This window comes from Sus scrofa, chromosome 15, assembly GCF_000003025.6.
Source record: "Sus scrofa isolate TJ Tabasco breed Duroc chromosome 15, Sscrofa11.1, whole genome shotgun sequence".
Lineage (NCBI taxonomy): Eukaryota > Metazoa > Chordata > Mammalia > Artiodactyla > Suidae > Sus > Sus scrofa.
In genome coordinates, this window is record NC_010457.5 from 75,562,741 (window position 1) to 75,580,812 (window position 18,072).

At 43.2% G+C, this 18,072-nt stretch overlaps 1 protein-coding gene across 1 annotated transcript in view; it reads right to left on the reverse strand.

Moving 5' to 3' along the window:
- LRP2 (LDL receptor related protein 2) overlaps nt 2,559-18,072 on the reverse strand; it is a 189,306-nt gene continuing 173,792 nt past the window's right edge. Inside the window, 11 exon segments of the mRNA XM_021076311.1 lie at nt 2,559-4,051; nt 4,218-4,289; nt 7,415-7,522; nt 9,436-9,543; nt 10,732-10,861; nt 11,320-11,437; nt 11,609-11,676; nt 12,354-12,444; nt 13,882-14,001; nt 16,675-16,851; nt 17,636-17,856. Coding sequence (XP_020931970.1) covers nt 3,890-4,051; nt 4,218-4,289; nt 7,415-7,522; nt 9,436-9,543; nt 10,732-10,861; nt 11,320-11,437; nt 11,609-11,676; nt 12,354-12,444; nt 13,882-14,001; nt 16,675-16,851; nt 17,636-17,856 — 1,375 coding nt within the window. The 3' untranslated portion in view covers nt 2,559-3,889.

The window sequence follows — 18,072 nt, forward strand, 5'->3', positions numbered from 1 at the left end:
TTTAGCTCATGCTGTCTTTTCTGCCTAGCCCACCCATGGACTCTTTTACTGGTAAAATTCATCTTTCAAGGTTAAACTTGAAGATCTGTGACAGGCCCGTCCCGTCCTCTGTGCTCCCACAGCCTGCTGCGGCGGGATTAGTTTCCTCTGCTGGACTCTGAGGTCCCAAGGGGGTGGCACAAACTCTGGAGATGGAGCTGGGTTTAAATTCCAGCTGTGTGACCTTGGGAAAGGTGTTTAGCTGCTCTGTGCCTCATCTGTAAAATGGGATAATAAGATTGTTATGGACATGAAATCAGGTAAAACACATAAAGTGGTCTGAACTGAACCCGGCATGTGGTAAACATGCCACCAACTTTTATTACTTATATCCCTGGTTCCCAGAACCCAGGGGAATGCGAATGGCCAACTTAATACCATGTTGGTGATTTGTAAGTGCGTATTATTTGGGTCCTGGGAGAAGCGGTCCATGTGTGATGATTCGCCAAGTGTAATTGAAGGATGTATCTCACCAAGTCCGGAAAATTTTCAACATACACAAGACCAGGGAGAATATAATAAACCCCAGGTACCCAGAGCCCAGCTTCAACAATCAGTGACTCCTGGCCACTCTTTTTGTATCTACATTCTGCTCCTTGCCCACCACCCAACACACACGGGATTATTTCAAAGCCAATCTCAGATTGTTTGTTTGTTTTTGTTTGTTTTTGCTTTTTAGGGCCGCAGCCATGGCATATGGAGGTTCCAAGGCTAGGGGTCCAATTACAGCTACTGCCGCCAGCTTATGCCAGAGTCACAGCAACGCCAGATCTGAGCCTCGTCTGCGACCTATACCACAGCTTACAGCAATGCCGGATCCTTAACCCACTGATCGAGGCCAGGGATCGAACCCACAACCTCATGGTTGCTAGTCAGATTCATTTCCACTTTGCCACGACGGAAACTCCAAAGCCAATCTCAGATTTTTAAAAAGCAATTTTATATAAGTGCAGTGGGTTAATCATCTGGCTTGTCTCTGTGGCATTGCCAGCTCAACCCCTGTCCCAGCACAGTAGTTTAAGGATCCTGGGTTCAGGAACTTCCATATGCCACAGGTGCAGCTGAAAATGCAAACAAACAAACAAACAAAAATTATGCTTTATGCCCTTAAAGGAGCCTTCAAGAAGGAAATACAGAATCATATTATCCTCAGTATGACCTGTGGCTTGTGACCTTGATGAATGCAGAGGTAGAGACTGAAGAGAGGCCAAGAGGGGTGCATGCCCTTAGCCCCCTCCCTCTAGTTCTTAATCATCTTTGAGCCATCCCAAAATATTCCACCACAAAAATCAAGTAATAGTGGTCTTTTCCCAAAGCAGAGGGGAAAAAAAGTTCATGGATGGAATTCTCCACTAAAAGTTCTTGTCTCATGTATTTTCTGTAAACCCGTGGTCTCTGTGTGGGTCACTGCAACTGGGTGCTGGTGACAACACAGGCTGGGGAAGGGAGAGAGAGTGGGGGTGTGAGCATGTGAATTGATGAATGAAGGACGGAATAAATACTAAAAAAAAATCAGTGGGAACCCTGGGCAAGTGACCAGTGTGACCTGACAGCTTCCTGTGGACACACCTGCTGGGGCTGTGATTTTATGCTGTGCCGTGGAATACATGACTGCTCGTAGAACTGTTTCTGCTTCACGTGATGAGATGCTGAGTAACGTCAGCACTTCTGTCCTCTAAATAGCACTGGGGTGAGGGGTTGGGAGGTGGTGGCTACTCTTCCTCTGAGGTTCCAGACCCCAAGGGTCCATGTGCGCACACACACATGCACACACATGCACACACACACACACACACACACACACACACACACACACACACACACACAGAGAGAGAGAGAGAGAAACAGCAGGCTTTCTGATTCCTTTCTGGGAGACCCAGACACAAAGCAAGACACTAATCCTCATTTTTAAAATTCCCCAGAATAATTTCTCAGTGAGCTTAAGGCCTGAGACAAGTATCAAAGCTGGACATCACAGGCACTTTGATGCTCCCTCTCATTCTGACTTCCTGCTCCGTAGGCAGATACAGCTCACACAGCCCCCAGGAGCCTGAATCTCAGTCTGAACAAAACCCTCCCCACCTATGCCCTGCTCTTCTGTCACAATTTGAGGAAAACTGCCGGGTGTAAGTGGGTAAGGAAGGAAAAGGGAAAGTGGAAATGGGCCTTGAAAGGCAGTTAAGTGATAACCTACATGGAAAAAGAATCTGAAAAAGAATGAATGTGTGTATTTGTATAAATGAATTACTTTTTGGTACAGCAGAAATTATCACAGTACTGTAAACCAACTATACTTCAATAAAACTTTAAAAAGCAGGAAAAAGGTGGGGGCATTAAGGGGGCTGTCTGCCCAGAGTTCAGGTGGGACCCTCCAGGAGTCGCTCTCCTTTCTGCGACCACCTGCCAGAACTGTGATTCCTCCTCCCCCGCTGCCTGCACGCTGGCCATCAAAGCCCCAAGCTCTGCACCACAAAACACAACTGACCCATGACCTGGGTTTAGGAAGCAGACAGGAGAAGTCTGATAAAATACACATTTATTAGAAATTTTTCAGCAGCATCATTTCCATTTTCTTTTCTAATCAAAGTACATTTCAAAGTAATTACAGTAAGCACTCAAAATATGCACAAAAAATATTTTGAGAACTCGGGAATAAAATAATCAGTAGTACATGTCTCATTCATCCATCCATCCATTCATCCATCCATCCATCCATCCATCCATCCATTGTTTTAAAAATGTGCAATGTGAGCACAGAGAGCCGGGAAGGCTACTGAGTGTGGAATTGTGTAATTCCTGCATGGTTCCCACTATGGAGATTAGAGCCACTCTTCAAGTGGAGGGCTGGGCTCTGTGGTACATTCCCCTACAAATGTAGGATTTAGCCAAAATAAGGCTCAATGAGAACGGTTTCCCTTTCTATTCATGTTCAACTATTTAATGAAATAAATAGTCATTACAAGGAAATTTTTACTCTCGGAAACACAAACCCAGACGAGGCTTTGCTTCACTGGTTATTTGTTTGGCACCTTCCTTAAGGAAGACACAGATTTGCTTTTAGTAATTCAGCTCCTGAGCGCCAGGTGCTAGAGTAGGTGTCCACCTGAGATGCCAGTCCAGGGTGTCAATCACTCCACGGGCCATCAGATGAAAGAGTTCATTAGATACACATTCTTTGCGGGACACTTAGACTTAATGACATTGGGTTTGCTGATATTAACATAATAATGTTGCCTGGGCAGCTAGTGAGAGAACACAATGGAACCAGTGTTAGGCAATGCAAAGGGCAGAAGGGGGAACTGAATTGCTTTTTCTACCTCCTGTGTCACCTGCGTCTCTATCGATACGCTACTCATCAGGTTACATGTAATACTGAGCATTAAGTGCTCATGTGTGAACATGGATTCCCTTCCTTGATAATCCAATGGGGACTAACAGTGGTGCCTCTTCTTTTGACGTGGCCAAAGGCCCCAAGTCAATTCCTTTCTTCTGTGGATCCCTGACTGTAATGATCACCAACCAATTCAGCAGATACTTTCATTAGCAAATTTAATGTGATAATCTTTCCAAAATTTACAAATGTACAATGTATTTATAGCATTACCTTCAGATAGCTTCAGTGCAAAGATATACATATAGTACATTGTGATAATTATTTGCAAAAATATGAGATGGTATGAGTAAAAAAAGACACCCAAGGCATTGTTTCCACAGACACTTCCAGCTATAGAAGTATGGAGGAAAATACATCTTTTTTATAAAGTATGGAACATAAATTTTTCTCATCTGTTTGTAAAAAATATATGTGCAAAAAATGTGTTTCTAATTATTCCCTACATAGCTGGCACAGCTATGCCTCAGAGTCTTCTCTGACAAGGTTTGCCGTGTCTTTAAATGTGTCTTCTGTTGCACTGTAGGCTGGAGTTGTGCCTTTTTTCTGAGTCTTCTTAGCAGGGGGAGAAGGTGATGGAGGTGGGGTCACGGCGGCACCAACCTTTGGCTCATTCTCCGTCTAAGACCACAAAGAAACAGGAATCAGTCATTCATTCCCCAACAGTTTTGGACATAAAGATGACAAATCTTGGCCAATTTGCTCAGAACAATCTGGGTCTGTGCCCGATTTAGCAAATTATTGTTAAGAAAGAATGCCTGGGCTGTGAAAAATTGTTCAAAATTACCTCGGCATAGATCGGGTTTTCAAAGTTGGTATTTTGTTTCGGTTTTCGTTTGAAGATATTCCATTTTGTCACCTAGACACAAAAGGGGAAACAGAAAACCTTCAGTAATGGGATTTCCTTGTGAGTTTCTCCCCCCCCCCGCCCCCACCCCTCAGGTTTTTAAATTTCTTTTTAAGAGAGGAAAAGCAATTTGGGACCTGGGACCATGTGATCCAGCCCAGGCAGTAAATTGTCCAATTCTTCCTTGGATGACCCCTGAACAGGCATTGAAACTCTTTGGGCTTTTTCCATCCAGTAATTTCAAAACCCTTCTTTGGTTTGAAATGTATAGTTTACAGAATCTGTGCCCAGAGTAGCTAGAAGCTTTGACATCAGTTGTAAAAAAAAATATGAGATGGCGTGAGTGCAAGTGACAAAGCATTGTTTCTACAGACACTTCCAAATACAGGACTATGGGAGAAAAATATATATTTTTAATAAAGTACTGATGTTTTCTCATTTAAAGTACTGAATTTAACAAAGTACTGAATTTTTCTCATTTCCTCCTGTGATCACCATAGCAATAGCAACTTAATGTTAACTGAGGGCTTACTATGTGTCACTGACTATTCTAAGAGTTGATTCTATTTTCCCAACAACTCTGTGAGGCAGGGGCTCTAATTATCTCTATTTGGCACATGAGGAAAGAGAGATCATTTAACCGGATGGAGTGAGGATTGAGCCATGCCTCTAGGGTACAGAGGCTCCCCAAACTGAAGATCCCAAAGAGGAAGTCACCTTAGACTGTGGTTGCCCAGGGTAGCAGTGCTGCCCACAGCTCTGGCTGCCAGATGTAAGGAGACAAGGAAACAGACAGCCACCTCTGGTGGGTAGCTGAGGTAGCCCACGTGTTCTATGGGGTGTTCTTGCTCCGTGAAAATGGGGACTCATGAAGGAGCGGGAGCACGGGACTACAGGAGAGGTAGAAGAGGCCATTCACCTTATCCCACGTTTAAGTGAGCACCTGCTCTGCACGTGGCCCCCACCAAGGGGGAGATGGAGATGCTCCAGTCAGAGGCCAGCCTCTGGGGAAAGCCAAACTCAGTGTGGAATGGCTACGTGGAGTTGAGTAATTACTAATGAGAGGAGTGGTGGTGATTTTCACTGTTGTCTCCTTGGGAAAGCCAATGAGACTTTGCAAAATGACAGCATCGAGCCACAGGAGTTCAGGGTCTTTGAGTCCTTTGAGCAGATTTACCGACGAAAGCGAAACCAGTGAGTCTCTCTGGCACATTAATGTCAATGTGACCCTACAGGGCCTCTATGGCTCTAAGTCACCCTGGCTGTTATCTCAGTGCCCAGGAGGCAATGGACATAGGGACAACCCTGGACATACTGCGGAGGACAGACCTTAAAGGGTAGAGGGTCTCAGCCTTGACTGATTAGAAAAGGTGAGAAGAGTCAATGAACTGCCGAGATGGCGATGAGAAAGAAAGGCTCTGACTGGTAGAGATCTGCCCTTCCTTGGGAGGTCTCAGGGTTTCTGATAATGCAGCAATCCCACCACTTCCCTTCCTGCTCAGCCAGCAGAGAGAGCTGTCTAGGGAAGAGGCTGGCTAGACTCAGAAGGGACTGAGAATATAAGAATATAAATTAGAACTGGCAGCACTTGGGGGGGTTGAGCCAGACTTGGGGAACCAAATATGTGACATTCAAGTATTCTGGTCTTGGTGAAAAATTAGTCTTCAAAATACACTTTTCGATGTAGCTTGAAGGGGAAAAATTCAGTCACTTGAAAAATATGAAATTGGAAATTCCTTTCTAAGACAATATCCGTGTGTGTATGTAAGAAGGAATTAGTAAATGGAATAAGAAACCGTGGACAGAGACCTTTGCTATTAGCTCATTACCATCAATTTAGTTCATCTTTTATTTCAACCAGAACAAGGAGAATAAGAACCAATGTCTGAAAATCCAACATGACTTCTGAGTTAACTTTGTAGATACCAATTCTATTTGTAGCTTATACAACTTGAGACCAGAGCTTGTCTAAAAATGGCAAGATTTCCAACTACCCTTGGACTGTATTTCTTTACATTACTTTACCTTAGAAATCACAGACCCTTAGAACTGAGACATTCCAGATCCTATTGTTCTCAACTGGGAGTATATGTTTGAGGGCTGGGGTGGGGGGGGGGGCGGCGGAGGTGGGGTACGGGGAGAACAGCGATTTCTGGAATCACAATGCATGGGGAAAATTCTACTGGCACTTAGTGGACAGGGACCAGGAATACCAGAATGTCCTATAATGTATAGAATAGTTCTGTACCATAAAGAACTGTCCCACCCAATATGCCAAGAGTGCCCCCCCCCATAGAAACATTAAGGACTCTAGAGGTAAAGTAAGACTAGAGGTAAAACAGTTTGCCCATTAAGACTAGAGGTAAAATAGTGTGCCCAGAATCAAACAGCTATATCTTAGATAGCTTCCTATTAAAACTAATGATATACTATCCATTAAAACAAAGTTTTCTATCAGTTTTATTTATTGTATTTCTCTCTGTAGACCACACAGTCTACAAATTTCAAAGGACCTACAAGGTAGAGAAGCTCCATCTAGTGGTTTTTTTCCTCTTAATTTCCAGTATTAACATTGAGGGCAATAATGTTAGTTGGACAGTGAGCCAGGTGAATGGACATAGAGGAAGAGTGTGAATTAGTGCCATCTAGTGGTGAACACAGATAACACAATAGCGCTAAAAACAACAGAAAAATTACACTGCACAGGAAAGGAAAGGATCCTCTCTGTGTATCCTTAACAAAGTGAGGTTTTGTTCATCCTAAGTCATTATCTCAAATTAAATGCCTCCGATTTGAGGAGGCTGGATCCAGAAGTCTGTCGCCCTCTTCTGATTGGCCTCCCACGTCACAAGGAACACCATTCCCATCTCAATGTCAGAATGTAGCCTTACTTTTTCAACTTAGTTGTGGCTTAGTTCTAAGCTATGGCTCGGATCTGATCACTGGCCCAGAAGCTCCATATGCCTCGGGGGAGCAAAAAAAAAAAAAAAAAAAAAAAAAAAAAAACAAAAAACCTTTATTACCTGCCCACACCTCTTGAGATCTGTGAGCCTATCAGGGTCTCTCCGGTTTGCTTAGGATTAAAAAACTCAGTCCTTCCCAAATCCCGTATCACTTTAGTGGTTGATCACTCTTACCTGAGTTTCATCAGCACTTGGGGAAGCCGGCTTTGTGTCTGGAGCTAATTCATCAGGGTTTACAGGACTTCCATAGTTTTTGTTATACACATTCCCAGATTCGGATACCTGTGTGCATATTGAAGGCCATTATTCAGTTTTGAAATAATTTTCGGTGCAGAGTCTCTCTGTTTACTCTCTGTTTACCACCTTGCTCTCCCACAGACAAGGTCAGGCTCCATTTTTATTACATGAGACTGACCCTGGGGTTCAGGTAAAAAAAACACCATTCCCATCTCCCCAAAATCAGGAGCACCAACTACTAAGTTATCTATCTCACGCCTGTATCTTGGGGACAAAGGCACCCATCACTGGTCACACTCGCATTTAATAATAGCAACTTCCTCTGTGTTCTCCATGCACCCTGACTCCCACCATTGACCATATTTTTGGAGCAAGGATACTCTGGTGGTACACTGGCAGCCAAATCCTAAAAGAACCGGATGAATTATTCCCCTAATCATTAGTGAACTGAAAGTTTTATCTTTGGATAGTCAGACTAAAATGATTTCAGAGGCCTGCTTAAAAGAGGTTGGATGTTTTAAAATGTTTTATTATAGTTGATTTACAATGTTCTGTCAATTTCTGCTGTACCTGTGAAGTGACTCAGTTATTTATTTATTTGTATATACACATTCTTTTCCTCATGTTATCTTCTATCATGTTCTATCACAAGTGGTTAGATATAGTATCCCGTGCCATTCGGCAGGACCTCATTGCTTATCCATTTGAAACAAGAGACATAATGGAATTAATACACCTATAGATATTTTCTGTAACATTCATGTGACACTAAGGTTCCCTCTGACAGAGCAAATTACCATGGATATATAATTAATCAATTACAGGGTAGAAATTCACCCCTTTTCCTGTATTTTACTTTCACCACTTTATTTCTTCTCAAACTTGAAAGTGTATTTGTAAACATAGCCTCATTTTATTTTAAGAGAAAATGGAAAAATCTATTTTTACTATGTGATTTTAAGTTTTGCTGTCTATTAAAGAATCAGGAAAAATGCTTTCAAGATTCAAATTTAGCTGTTCTTGAGAAAGCTATCCATGAAGGAAATATTTCTATCTTATATTAAAATGTACCCTACTGTATAGCATAGGGAACTATACCCAGATTCCTGGGATAGACTATGATGGAAAAGAATAAAAAAGAATAATAATTAAAAAAGAATATATATACGCTGTACAGCAGAAACTGGCAAAACATTGTAAATCAACCATACTTTAATTTAAAAAAAACCTCATTATAAAGCTACAGTAAAATAAAATAAAATGTACCATATCTTGTGGGTTCAAAAGAAGTTCAGGTGTTAAAAATGAAACTGCTTCTCACCCTAGTTGTTTTGACAAAGCAAAGACAGGCTGACAGTTGACAGACACTGGAAGTGGTGTTGGGGCTACTGATCCAGACCTAATGAAGTTTTGTCCCTTCATCCTTATTTCTCCTCTTAAAGATGAGTGAAAATAAGGCTACACCAAAGGGGATTTAAGTATCCACCTGCCAACTTTCCACTTTGGAGAGCTTTGTACTTTGCAGAAAAGTATGGGCAAGGCAGGGAGGTCACCTCCAGTCACACCTATGACACCAATAAGAACCAGGAGAGTGTGCCCTGACCCCTGAGCCTCTGCCTAGTGAACTGACAGCTTCAACCCACTCACTTCCCAGATATTTACAGAAAGCCTGTGGGTGTCAGGTGCCCGAGCTTCTGGACACTCTCAGACCCCCTTGCTCCGACCCCCCCCCCCAGCCCCCAGCGTGAAAAGGCTCTTGGTCAGCAGCTCCAGAATGATTCTGACTGTTTGCAGGCCTTAGGTCTTTGGGTGGGACTTGCTGCTGCAGAGAGTGAAGTTGAACAGACACTGTGCTTCCTTCCATTGAGGGAAGACCAGGAAGACCCTGAAGGCACATCATTCCAAAGAACAAGAGCTAGCAACAGCAGCCCCTGAGAGGAAGGGCTGTGCTTTCTCACCTGGGTTGTTGTTGGCTGAGCCATTCTGATGGTACCATCCTTGGAGGTGTACATCGGGTTTTCAAATATGATGGGAGGCTTCTCCAAGTCCATGGCAAAATGTTCACTCTGATGGAGAAAAGGGAAAAAAAAAAAAAAAAAAGATTGCACCATGCTGATCTGGTTCACACACAGGGGAAGAGGCAGTCCTTCACACTTGGAGGCATGTTAGGTGTTATGTTTACCCCACTCCCTCAAAAAAAACTTAAAAGAAAAAAAAATCCAGCAGAGACACAAGAACTCCACAGGGCAAACCATTATGTCAAGTAGCTTAAATGCACTAACTCGACAGCTCAAGAAAATGAAACCACTCTTCCTATACTGGAGTTCACTATGGCTCCTTAAGACAAATAACACACTTAGGGGCTGGGTACGGACACAGAGGGAAGGGTGGGTGGGTAGAGAGGAGTGAAGAGAAGAGAGAGATGGGGACAGAAGAAAGAATGAATAATAGTGTATGTTAAGGCCAAGGCAAAGATGAAAGCTTGAGGGGGAAGGCAGAATACTGCAAATGACCTCTGAACTCTGTAGAAAATGTAGTGGATACCAGTCCACTCATATAAAGTATTTGCTCCTCACAGGAGGTATAATTTGACAGATGAGGATGGAAAGGGCAAAGGAGATCAAGCTCCATGCCTATTAGGACCGACTTAGAAGGTGGCAGAGTTGTGACTGGAACCAATCACTAACTCTAAAACCGCTGTTTATCCCAACATTATATGGTGGGAAAATATGAGAACAGGAAACACGTATTTCCCTACCTCTTCATTGAAACATACAAAAAGTCATCGAATAAAAACAGAACATCATGGTTCCTCTCCTGTTTCCCAAAAAAACATAGCCTGTCTAAGACCCCAATTAAGGAGTTCCCTTGTGGCTCATTGGGTTAAGGATCTGGTGTTGTTACTGTAGAGGCTTCCTGCTGTGGTTTGTGTTCAGTCCCCGGCCTGGGAACATCCACAGACCATGTATGCAGCCAAAAAAAAAAAAAAGAAAAAAAAAGATTCCAACTAAACTTAAGACTGTTTATGATTCCAATTTAACCATGTGACTTAGATCAGGATTAAATTTCAATTTTATCATTAACAATTTTAGATATTAATCTAAAAGTTTCCTAACTTTGTCTGTGTAATGAAGACTTTCTTCTGAGTGGCATACTATATTTTCTTTCTAGGTTAACTTTACTCTTTATAAAAAGTATGTCTTTAAACAGTATATATGATAACCTTCAGATAGTCATTTTGAAACCATACGCACCATCGCCATTGATCTGTCAATAGCTGACTCAGGCCCAAAACCAGATACTCCAATATCCATGTTAACATCCTCCCCTGATCTGAAGGTCACCCCGTTTCCATTTTCCGTGTATTTGGAAAGATTGCTTAAGCTGAAAAGAAGTCATCGAAAAATTGTATTTTTTAAAACAATTGTTATGATAGGATTCTTTCTTTGTACCTTTTCCTATCTAAATCAATGAAACTGGAATAAGATCCCTTAGCGACCTGGAAGTATTAAAGCACATTCCTGAATGCTTAAATTGAAGAGAGGGCCCGTTGGGCACTTGTAGAAAGAAAGCCCAGTCTGTCACACAGCCAATGCTGTCCCCCAGTGTAACCTCAATGCCCACCAGTAAGTACAAACCATTTAGACTCTAAAATGTGATCTGCCCTCAGGATGAGAAGCAGTAGATTAAGACACTGTGATCTGAAGTTCAGTGTTTTTGTTTCTGCCAAATAGGTGAAGAGTATAGGGTATTTTTTAACTTAAAAGAAAAACACTAAGCTATTCACATGGTTACAGATCACACAGGCTTCTAGAATCAATATGCCACATAACGAAACTGACCTTGGCAGCCTGGGCATAGAAATCAAAATGGAGCCGGTTTTCCTATAGTGGAAAAATCCTAATGCCACCAATCCTCCAATGATGATGATCAGGATGAGTGTCACCAGCACGGCCACTGCTGTCATCAAAGAGAAGAAGAAGCAAAAACATGACCATGAGGAGAAGGAAAAGAGGCAGGAGACTTAGCAGTAAAGACTAGGGGCTAGAACCATTCATTCTTCAGAGACTGAGTTAAACAGAATATAGACAGCACTAGATTTAGGGACCATGAGGCACGCTTAAAACTTACTTGTTCCTGGAGAAATGCCTTTTGAAAGCCCTATTTCACAATATTCTCCCATGTAGCCACTTGGACACCTGAAAGTGAAAGGAGAATCATTCACGGGCTGTTGCCTTCTTAGGCTTCAATCCTAATGTGACTTTGGAAATTCACTTCAACAGAAGAGCTGTGGCATCTACAGAGTCAGCCTCGCCAAATGGTGTCTTCTCTAATCTATGGAATTTCTCCTTGGAGAGTTAAGACTGGAAATTTTCATTGTGTTCTTTCCTTTGACATGCTTTTATTAACGATCACCTGCTCCATGGTAAGGGCTTTCTCAATGACTCTCTTCTTCCCCAGTCTTGAGCCCAGTCACTCTGCTCCTTGAGAACACCTTGTACTGAAGTAGCTCTTCACAATCATAGTTGTAATTAGCAATACGAGGAAGAGGAAAATGGGGTTGTCACTTCTCTAACCCCTTGCTCTCCCAAGCGTGGCCCACAGTCTGTGGCATCTCCCCGGCACTCATTAGAAATGCAGAATCCCTGCCAGTGAGATGGGCATTTTTCCAGAACCCCAGGTGATTCTAATGTACAGCTTGAGATGGCCTGCCTTAGTTCTCTGTGGACTCCCCCACTGGAGGGCAAGCTGGTTAAGACATGAGAATTTGCCAACTGGCAAGGTTCTTGTACTTGTTTTTCTGGTTACTTTAAGGTCTCGAATCCCTCCTAGAAGATGCAAGGCCCACAGCTTGGACCTCAACATTCAGACTTACTTGCATTTGGGGAGATTATTCTTATCAAAATAGCAGTTTCCTTCATTCATACACCTGCATGGAGGGGGCATGGTGACAGGACTTTCGATGGCTGCAGAAAAGAAAGCCATGCATGTTAGTGGGCCACACTCAGCAGAGCACCCCACTGTGCAAAACCTGCTTCTGCCCAGGGCTGGATGGGGTGGGGAGTTACTCAGTCTCCCTATCAAAGTCTTATCTTCCCCATAAATTAGATGAATTTCCTTATCAATAAGGTCTTAGGGAGTAACATTTGGTTTAAAAAAGATGGGCATCCTCCCACCAAACAAAACAAAAAACCCAGTGGAGAGATGTTAGACTCTAAAACATACAGTAAGAGTTAAAAAGAACTTTGTGCTAAAGGACATTCACACTTTCATTTGAAGTTCTCAGAATCATTCACTGTGAACCCAGTTGAAATCAAGAATTCAATTTAGAAATACCCAAAACTTCCATTAATCAATAAACGGACACACAGGTACAGATAGATACCCAAGAGACAGCTGGTTGGAGATCTCATGTTTTAAGTCCTTCAAAATTGTCCTTGCAAAATATTGTAACCTTGCCAATACTTCCCCAGTAGCAATGGAATAAGAGTAAGGATAGGGGAAGGGAAGGGAGCAGTTTTTTCTTCCTGAGTTCATTTTCTAAACCTGGCCACTTTTCAACCTGGTGGGAAGCGTCAACAGGTGGCGCCTTGTTTAACCGCTTGCTCCCCCTGGTGGTAGGAGGTGGTTACACCTCTTCATTTCCTCATCAGCTGAGACAGGCCCAAGGATGTGATCCATAAAATGGCCCACTAGCTAACTGCAGGATGTGCTTATCAAGCATTGGGATACTAGTTACAGGCATTAGTTATTCCCTATGGCTTATTAATGCCTTAATTTAAAGACCACTGAAAAAAGGTCTTGCCAAGAATAAATCATCTACAGCATTTGGGACAAGAACCACTGCTTACTTATTACAGCTCCCATCTCCCAACAACATAAGGCACATTTTAAAATGTGGCTTTTTTTCGGTTGTCAGAACTTGGAAATAAGCATGTGGGAAGAAGGCCAGTGATCTCCTCTAGGCCTCCTCCCTGTACTCCCCACCCCTTCAGGAGCCTGGTTCTCCTCCTTGAGTTAACTCTCATTAAGGCTGAATAGGTTCTGGGGTGATTGGGATCCAGTACAGGGTGGAGAAAGGAGGAAGAGGCCCCAGAGAAAACTCACTCTTCAACATGTCTTAAACAAGACAACACAACAATCGGTTGGGCAGGTTTTGGCAAACAATTCTCAGAAATCATCAGAACACAAGTTCTATTTGGCCCCTTAAGTCCCATTCAGCTCTGTTCACATTTCCCACATCTCTCACCCCTCCTTCTAACCATCTCCCCCCTATTCTGCAAAGGACCGGCACCCAGGGATTCCTCAGGGTCCTGAAAAAGGTCAAGTGCAGGTAAGGGAACCTACTGAAGAAGGCAAGGTGCTCCCCCAGGCACCCATGCCCGTCCAGGCAGGGTCCCTACCTGCATCGCACTCCGTGACACTCCCTGCTATAAATCTGGAGCCTTGGGGACATGCACAGGTGTATCCTTCAGGTTTCAGAAGGCACAGGTGGCTGCAGACCTTTTTACAGCGGTTGGGCACTGGAAAGCAGATGAGAACAGTGGTTATTATCTGAAGAGGGAGCGACTACCCCAACCAAGGACATGCTCATCCACTGAGTGATGGCCAGGTGACATCAGAGCCCAGGCAACGTCCAAACCTGGCTACTTGCCCTCATTTACATGGTCGTCCCCTGCCAGTCCCTCCCCATGCCCTCCATCCCACTTCTGTACCACTCACATCTGGCATCACATCTCCTCTATTGCCCTGGCAGGTTTGGAAGGTAGGTGTCTGTTTGGTTCACTGCATGGCCTCAAAAACTAATCAGTCCTAAGCCACTTGAGAGATTTCAAAAGGTCGGTAAGACCCCATTATCATATCAAGATTTGTCATTACCCAGATTTGAATAGCTCATAATGTGTGGTCCAGCCAGTGCATACATTGGACGGGATTTCTACCCCTACACTCTAAGGAGACCTTTCTTCTGGGCTTCAGTTTCATTATTTGCAAGGTTAAGGACTTTCTGAGTGATGATTATCAGAATCATGTGGAAGCTATTCATAATTATCAATGTCCTATCACAGAAATTCAAATTTAATTCGGGTCCGGGATGGAGCTCAAGCCTTACTGTTAAAAGCTCCTCAGGTAATTCTAGAGTCTTCTGAATTCTAGCTTGGCATATATTATGACTTATCCAAAGATTGGATGATCTCTAAATTCCTTCTCAGACTAACAGTTTGTAATCGTGATCCTCTGTCACACAAAAATATGACCATAGGCAAGGCATGGCTAATAAAATAATGAGGTATATTTCAAAAGCTTCACTCAAAACTTGTCCTATCTCCATTTCTTCAGCTGTCTAGAGCAGAGCTTTCAAATTTGAACGGCATACATGTAACCTGGGGAATCTGACTAAAAAGGGCTGGGGTGGAGCCTGCAAGCCTGCTCTTCTAACCAGCTCTCATACTGTATCAATACTAGGGGTCCCTGGCCCACACTTGGAGTAGAGCAGGGATTCTCCAAATGTAGTTCCCAAACTGGCAAGATCACATCACCTGGGAACTTGTCAGAAATGTAAATTCTTAGGCCACCTCAGGAAAACTAAGTCAGAAACCCCACAGGTATTGAGGCGTTCAACAAGAGATGTTTCTGATACGTGCTAAAATTTAAGTTATTAGTCTGGAATAAATGCTACTCTGGTGCAGCTGGACTGGGTCTCTGGCCCACATAGCAATCAGCACCTTCCAAAGGTAGCCTGAAGTATCAGTTGGCTGAGATGCTTTTCAAGAAAAGTGTCCAGATTTTCCTCTGCCTGACTCCTAGGCTGTCCTCTCGACTCTCGACAGAGGTCACAGGGGGCTCCCAGGTATACTGGACTCTACTCTCTGGCCTTAGAAAGTCTCTGCCAAGCGTGAGAGCTGCAGGAGCGTTTAGGACACAAGAGCTATTACACCAGTGGGGTCTGGAGAGAGTCTAGGGCAGCGACACAAGGAGGCCAATCCCTAGAAAAGACATTTGCCACCAGTGTCACCTGGGAGCCTCTGTTTTGAGTTCCAATTTGTCAAGGCTGATTCAGGTTCACCGAGAATCAGAGAACTCAAGGGGACCTCATCCACACTGGTTTCACATACAGGGATTGGAAGGGAGGTGACTTGTCAAGGACCCCACAGCCATAGAATTCAATCTGGAACTAGGTAAACTGATAACTGGACCAGAACAGAAAGACGCTGAGCTTTGGATTGAAAGGAACTGAGTTTCTGAGTTTAAAACTCATTCCTTGGTTGAGTGACTTGCTAACCCCTTCCTCTCCTCAGTTTCCTTATTTGTGAGATGAGAATAAAACCTCTTTGTAAGTTTTGGAGAAGACGAATTGGAGTAGCAGATGTCTGGGTGAATGCTGAAGGGAGATTCTGACATAGAGAACTTAGTAAAAGGCTGTTTCCTTTCCTCTCTTCAAAACTGTCCTTTCCCTTTCACATTACTCCGCACGATGGCGAAGAACGAACACAGGGATGTAACCTGAGGAAGCAGGACCCAGAGCTAAGAAAATGAGAAAGATGGGCGGATGCAGAAATGCATCCTTGAAGCTTTAAGCTAAGGCTCATGCAGCTCACACAGCCTGACTAGCCTGACCTCACAAGAGTAGGGAAGACTTATGAGACTTGTCAACCCAACCCACATTTAGCAAGGAGTCTGATGCCTATTGGATTATGGCCTAAAAGTATATAGACATAGCTCCAAGCAACAACTATAGCATTTTTTTAAATCTTTTTTTGCCTTTTCTAGGGCCACTCCCACAGTATATGGAGGTTCCCAGGCTAGGGATCTAATCTGAGCTGTGGCTGCCGGCCTGCACCACAGCCACAGCAACACCAGATCTGAGCCACTTCTGCAACAGCTCATGGCAACGCCAGATCCTTAACCCACTGAGCAAGGCCAGGGATCGAACCCGCAACCTCATGGCTCCCAGTCGGATTCATTAACCACTGAGTCATGACGGAAACTCCCAGACTATAGTATTTTAATTCATGTCTGCTCGTGGTGGGCATTATTTCATTTGACTTCCAGCTTTAACTTCCTTTGGTCACACAGACACACACTCACACACACTCACCTTCCAAGACACCAAAAGATTAGCCTATTATTATCCACTACCATTTTCCAAAGAATTAATATATGTGTAGCTATTAATTTGAAATAAGGTTGGTAACTACCTGACTGATTATATCTCCGTTGATGGAAGATTCGAACTTGAGTGAGCCATGGGTTCACTATCAGCAATTTCTCTTTCCGGTCTCGTTCAAACTTGTCTTGGACCCATATTTCTCCCTTATCCTTAGATATCCAGTATAACTGGCTCTCAAAGATGTCCAGACTGTAAGGGTTCATTGCTGTTTACCAACAGGGGAAAGGCAAAACCAAACAAGGTTATTATGAAGAAGAGACCCTAGCCCCACTTCTACGTTCAGAAGTCAAACTGCTTCGATCAACCCCTAATGCAATGCCTTAAAATTCCAGCAACATTCAGGCAAGACTCTCTGTACACATGACCGTGAAAGTGTGCTGTGTTGGATCAAGGTGACAGAAATTAAAGTAGATTAATGCCTCCAGGCTGACTCTGGTTATAGGAGCTCACTCAATTTCAAGTTGCTGATTTTATTTTTAGAAAACAATCTGTAGGGCAGAGATTTTTTTCTTTGAGTATAAGATATACCACTTATCCTCATAATGCTGGATTGTTGCTTATCTCTGAGTTGATTCCAGTAGTACATAAAAAGCAATCAATCTAGCACATTAAAAACTAATGCATCTAGAAGTGGTTAGACATGGATCACCATTGGAACACATGATCACCATCTCTACAGGGCAACCTAACAGGAAACTTGGTTATTTGCTATCTGCTGCTGAGAGCAGAAATTGACAGAACATCGTAAATCAACTATAATAGAAAAAAACAAAGATCTTAAATTAAAAAACATCTGCTGCTGAGAGTAGTTTTTGAAATTCTATAAAGAGAACGAAACGGACTTAATTATTGCTAAAAGGTTCACTTGCCCTTAAATCAGCAGCTGGGAGCTCTACACAAACCATCTCTTAAGATTAGGGATCCTTCTTGAGAAAATGAGCAGAGAGACAAGGAAGTACATTAATTATTTAATAAATGAAGTTTCTCACCTGCAGTTACAACAACTTTCCTATCAGTTCCATCGTGTTTAATGGTTTCAATGACATCCTCCTTGAGGTCACTCCAGTAGATCCGGTCACTGTTCACATAATCTATAGAAAGGCCAGTTGGCCAACCAAGGTCCTCCTGAACCAGGACTTTCCGATGCTGCCCATCCATCCAAGCAATCTCAATTTTAGGGTTCTTGCCCCAGTCAGTCCAGTACATCAACCTGTAACAGAAGGTTTCCTCGTGGCAGAATCTTACCTAGTGGGAAACTCAACTGGATTTCATAGAGGACTGGGCCCTAAATGATGCTATTTTTATACTTTACACAAGAGGGGGAGGGAAAGAGAAGAGCTTGTGCATCTGTGACCTATCCATTCTGAAAGCAACACTTTCCCAGCAGAAACTGGCCAGCCCTGCCCAAGGATATGTATTAATCACA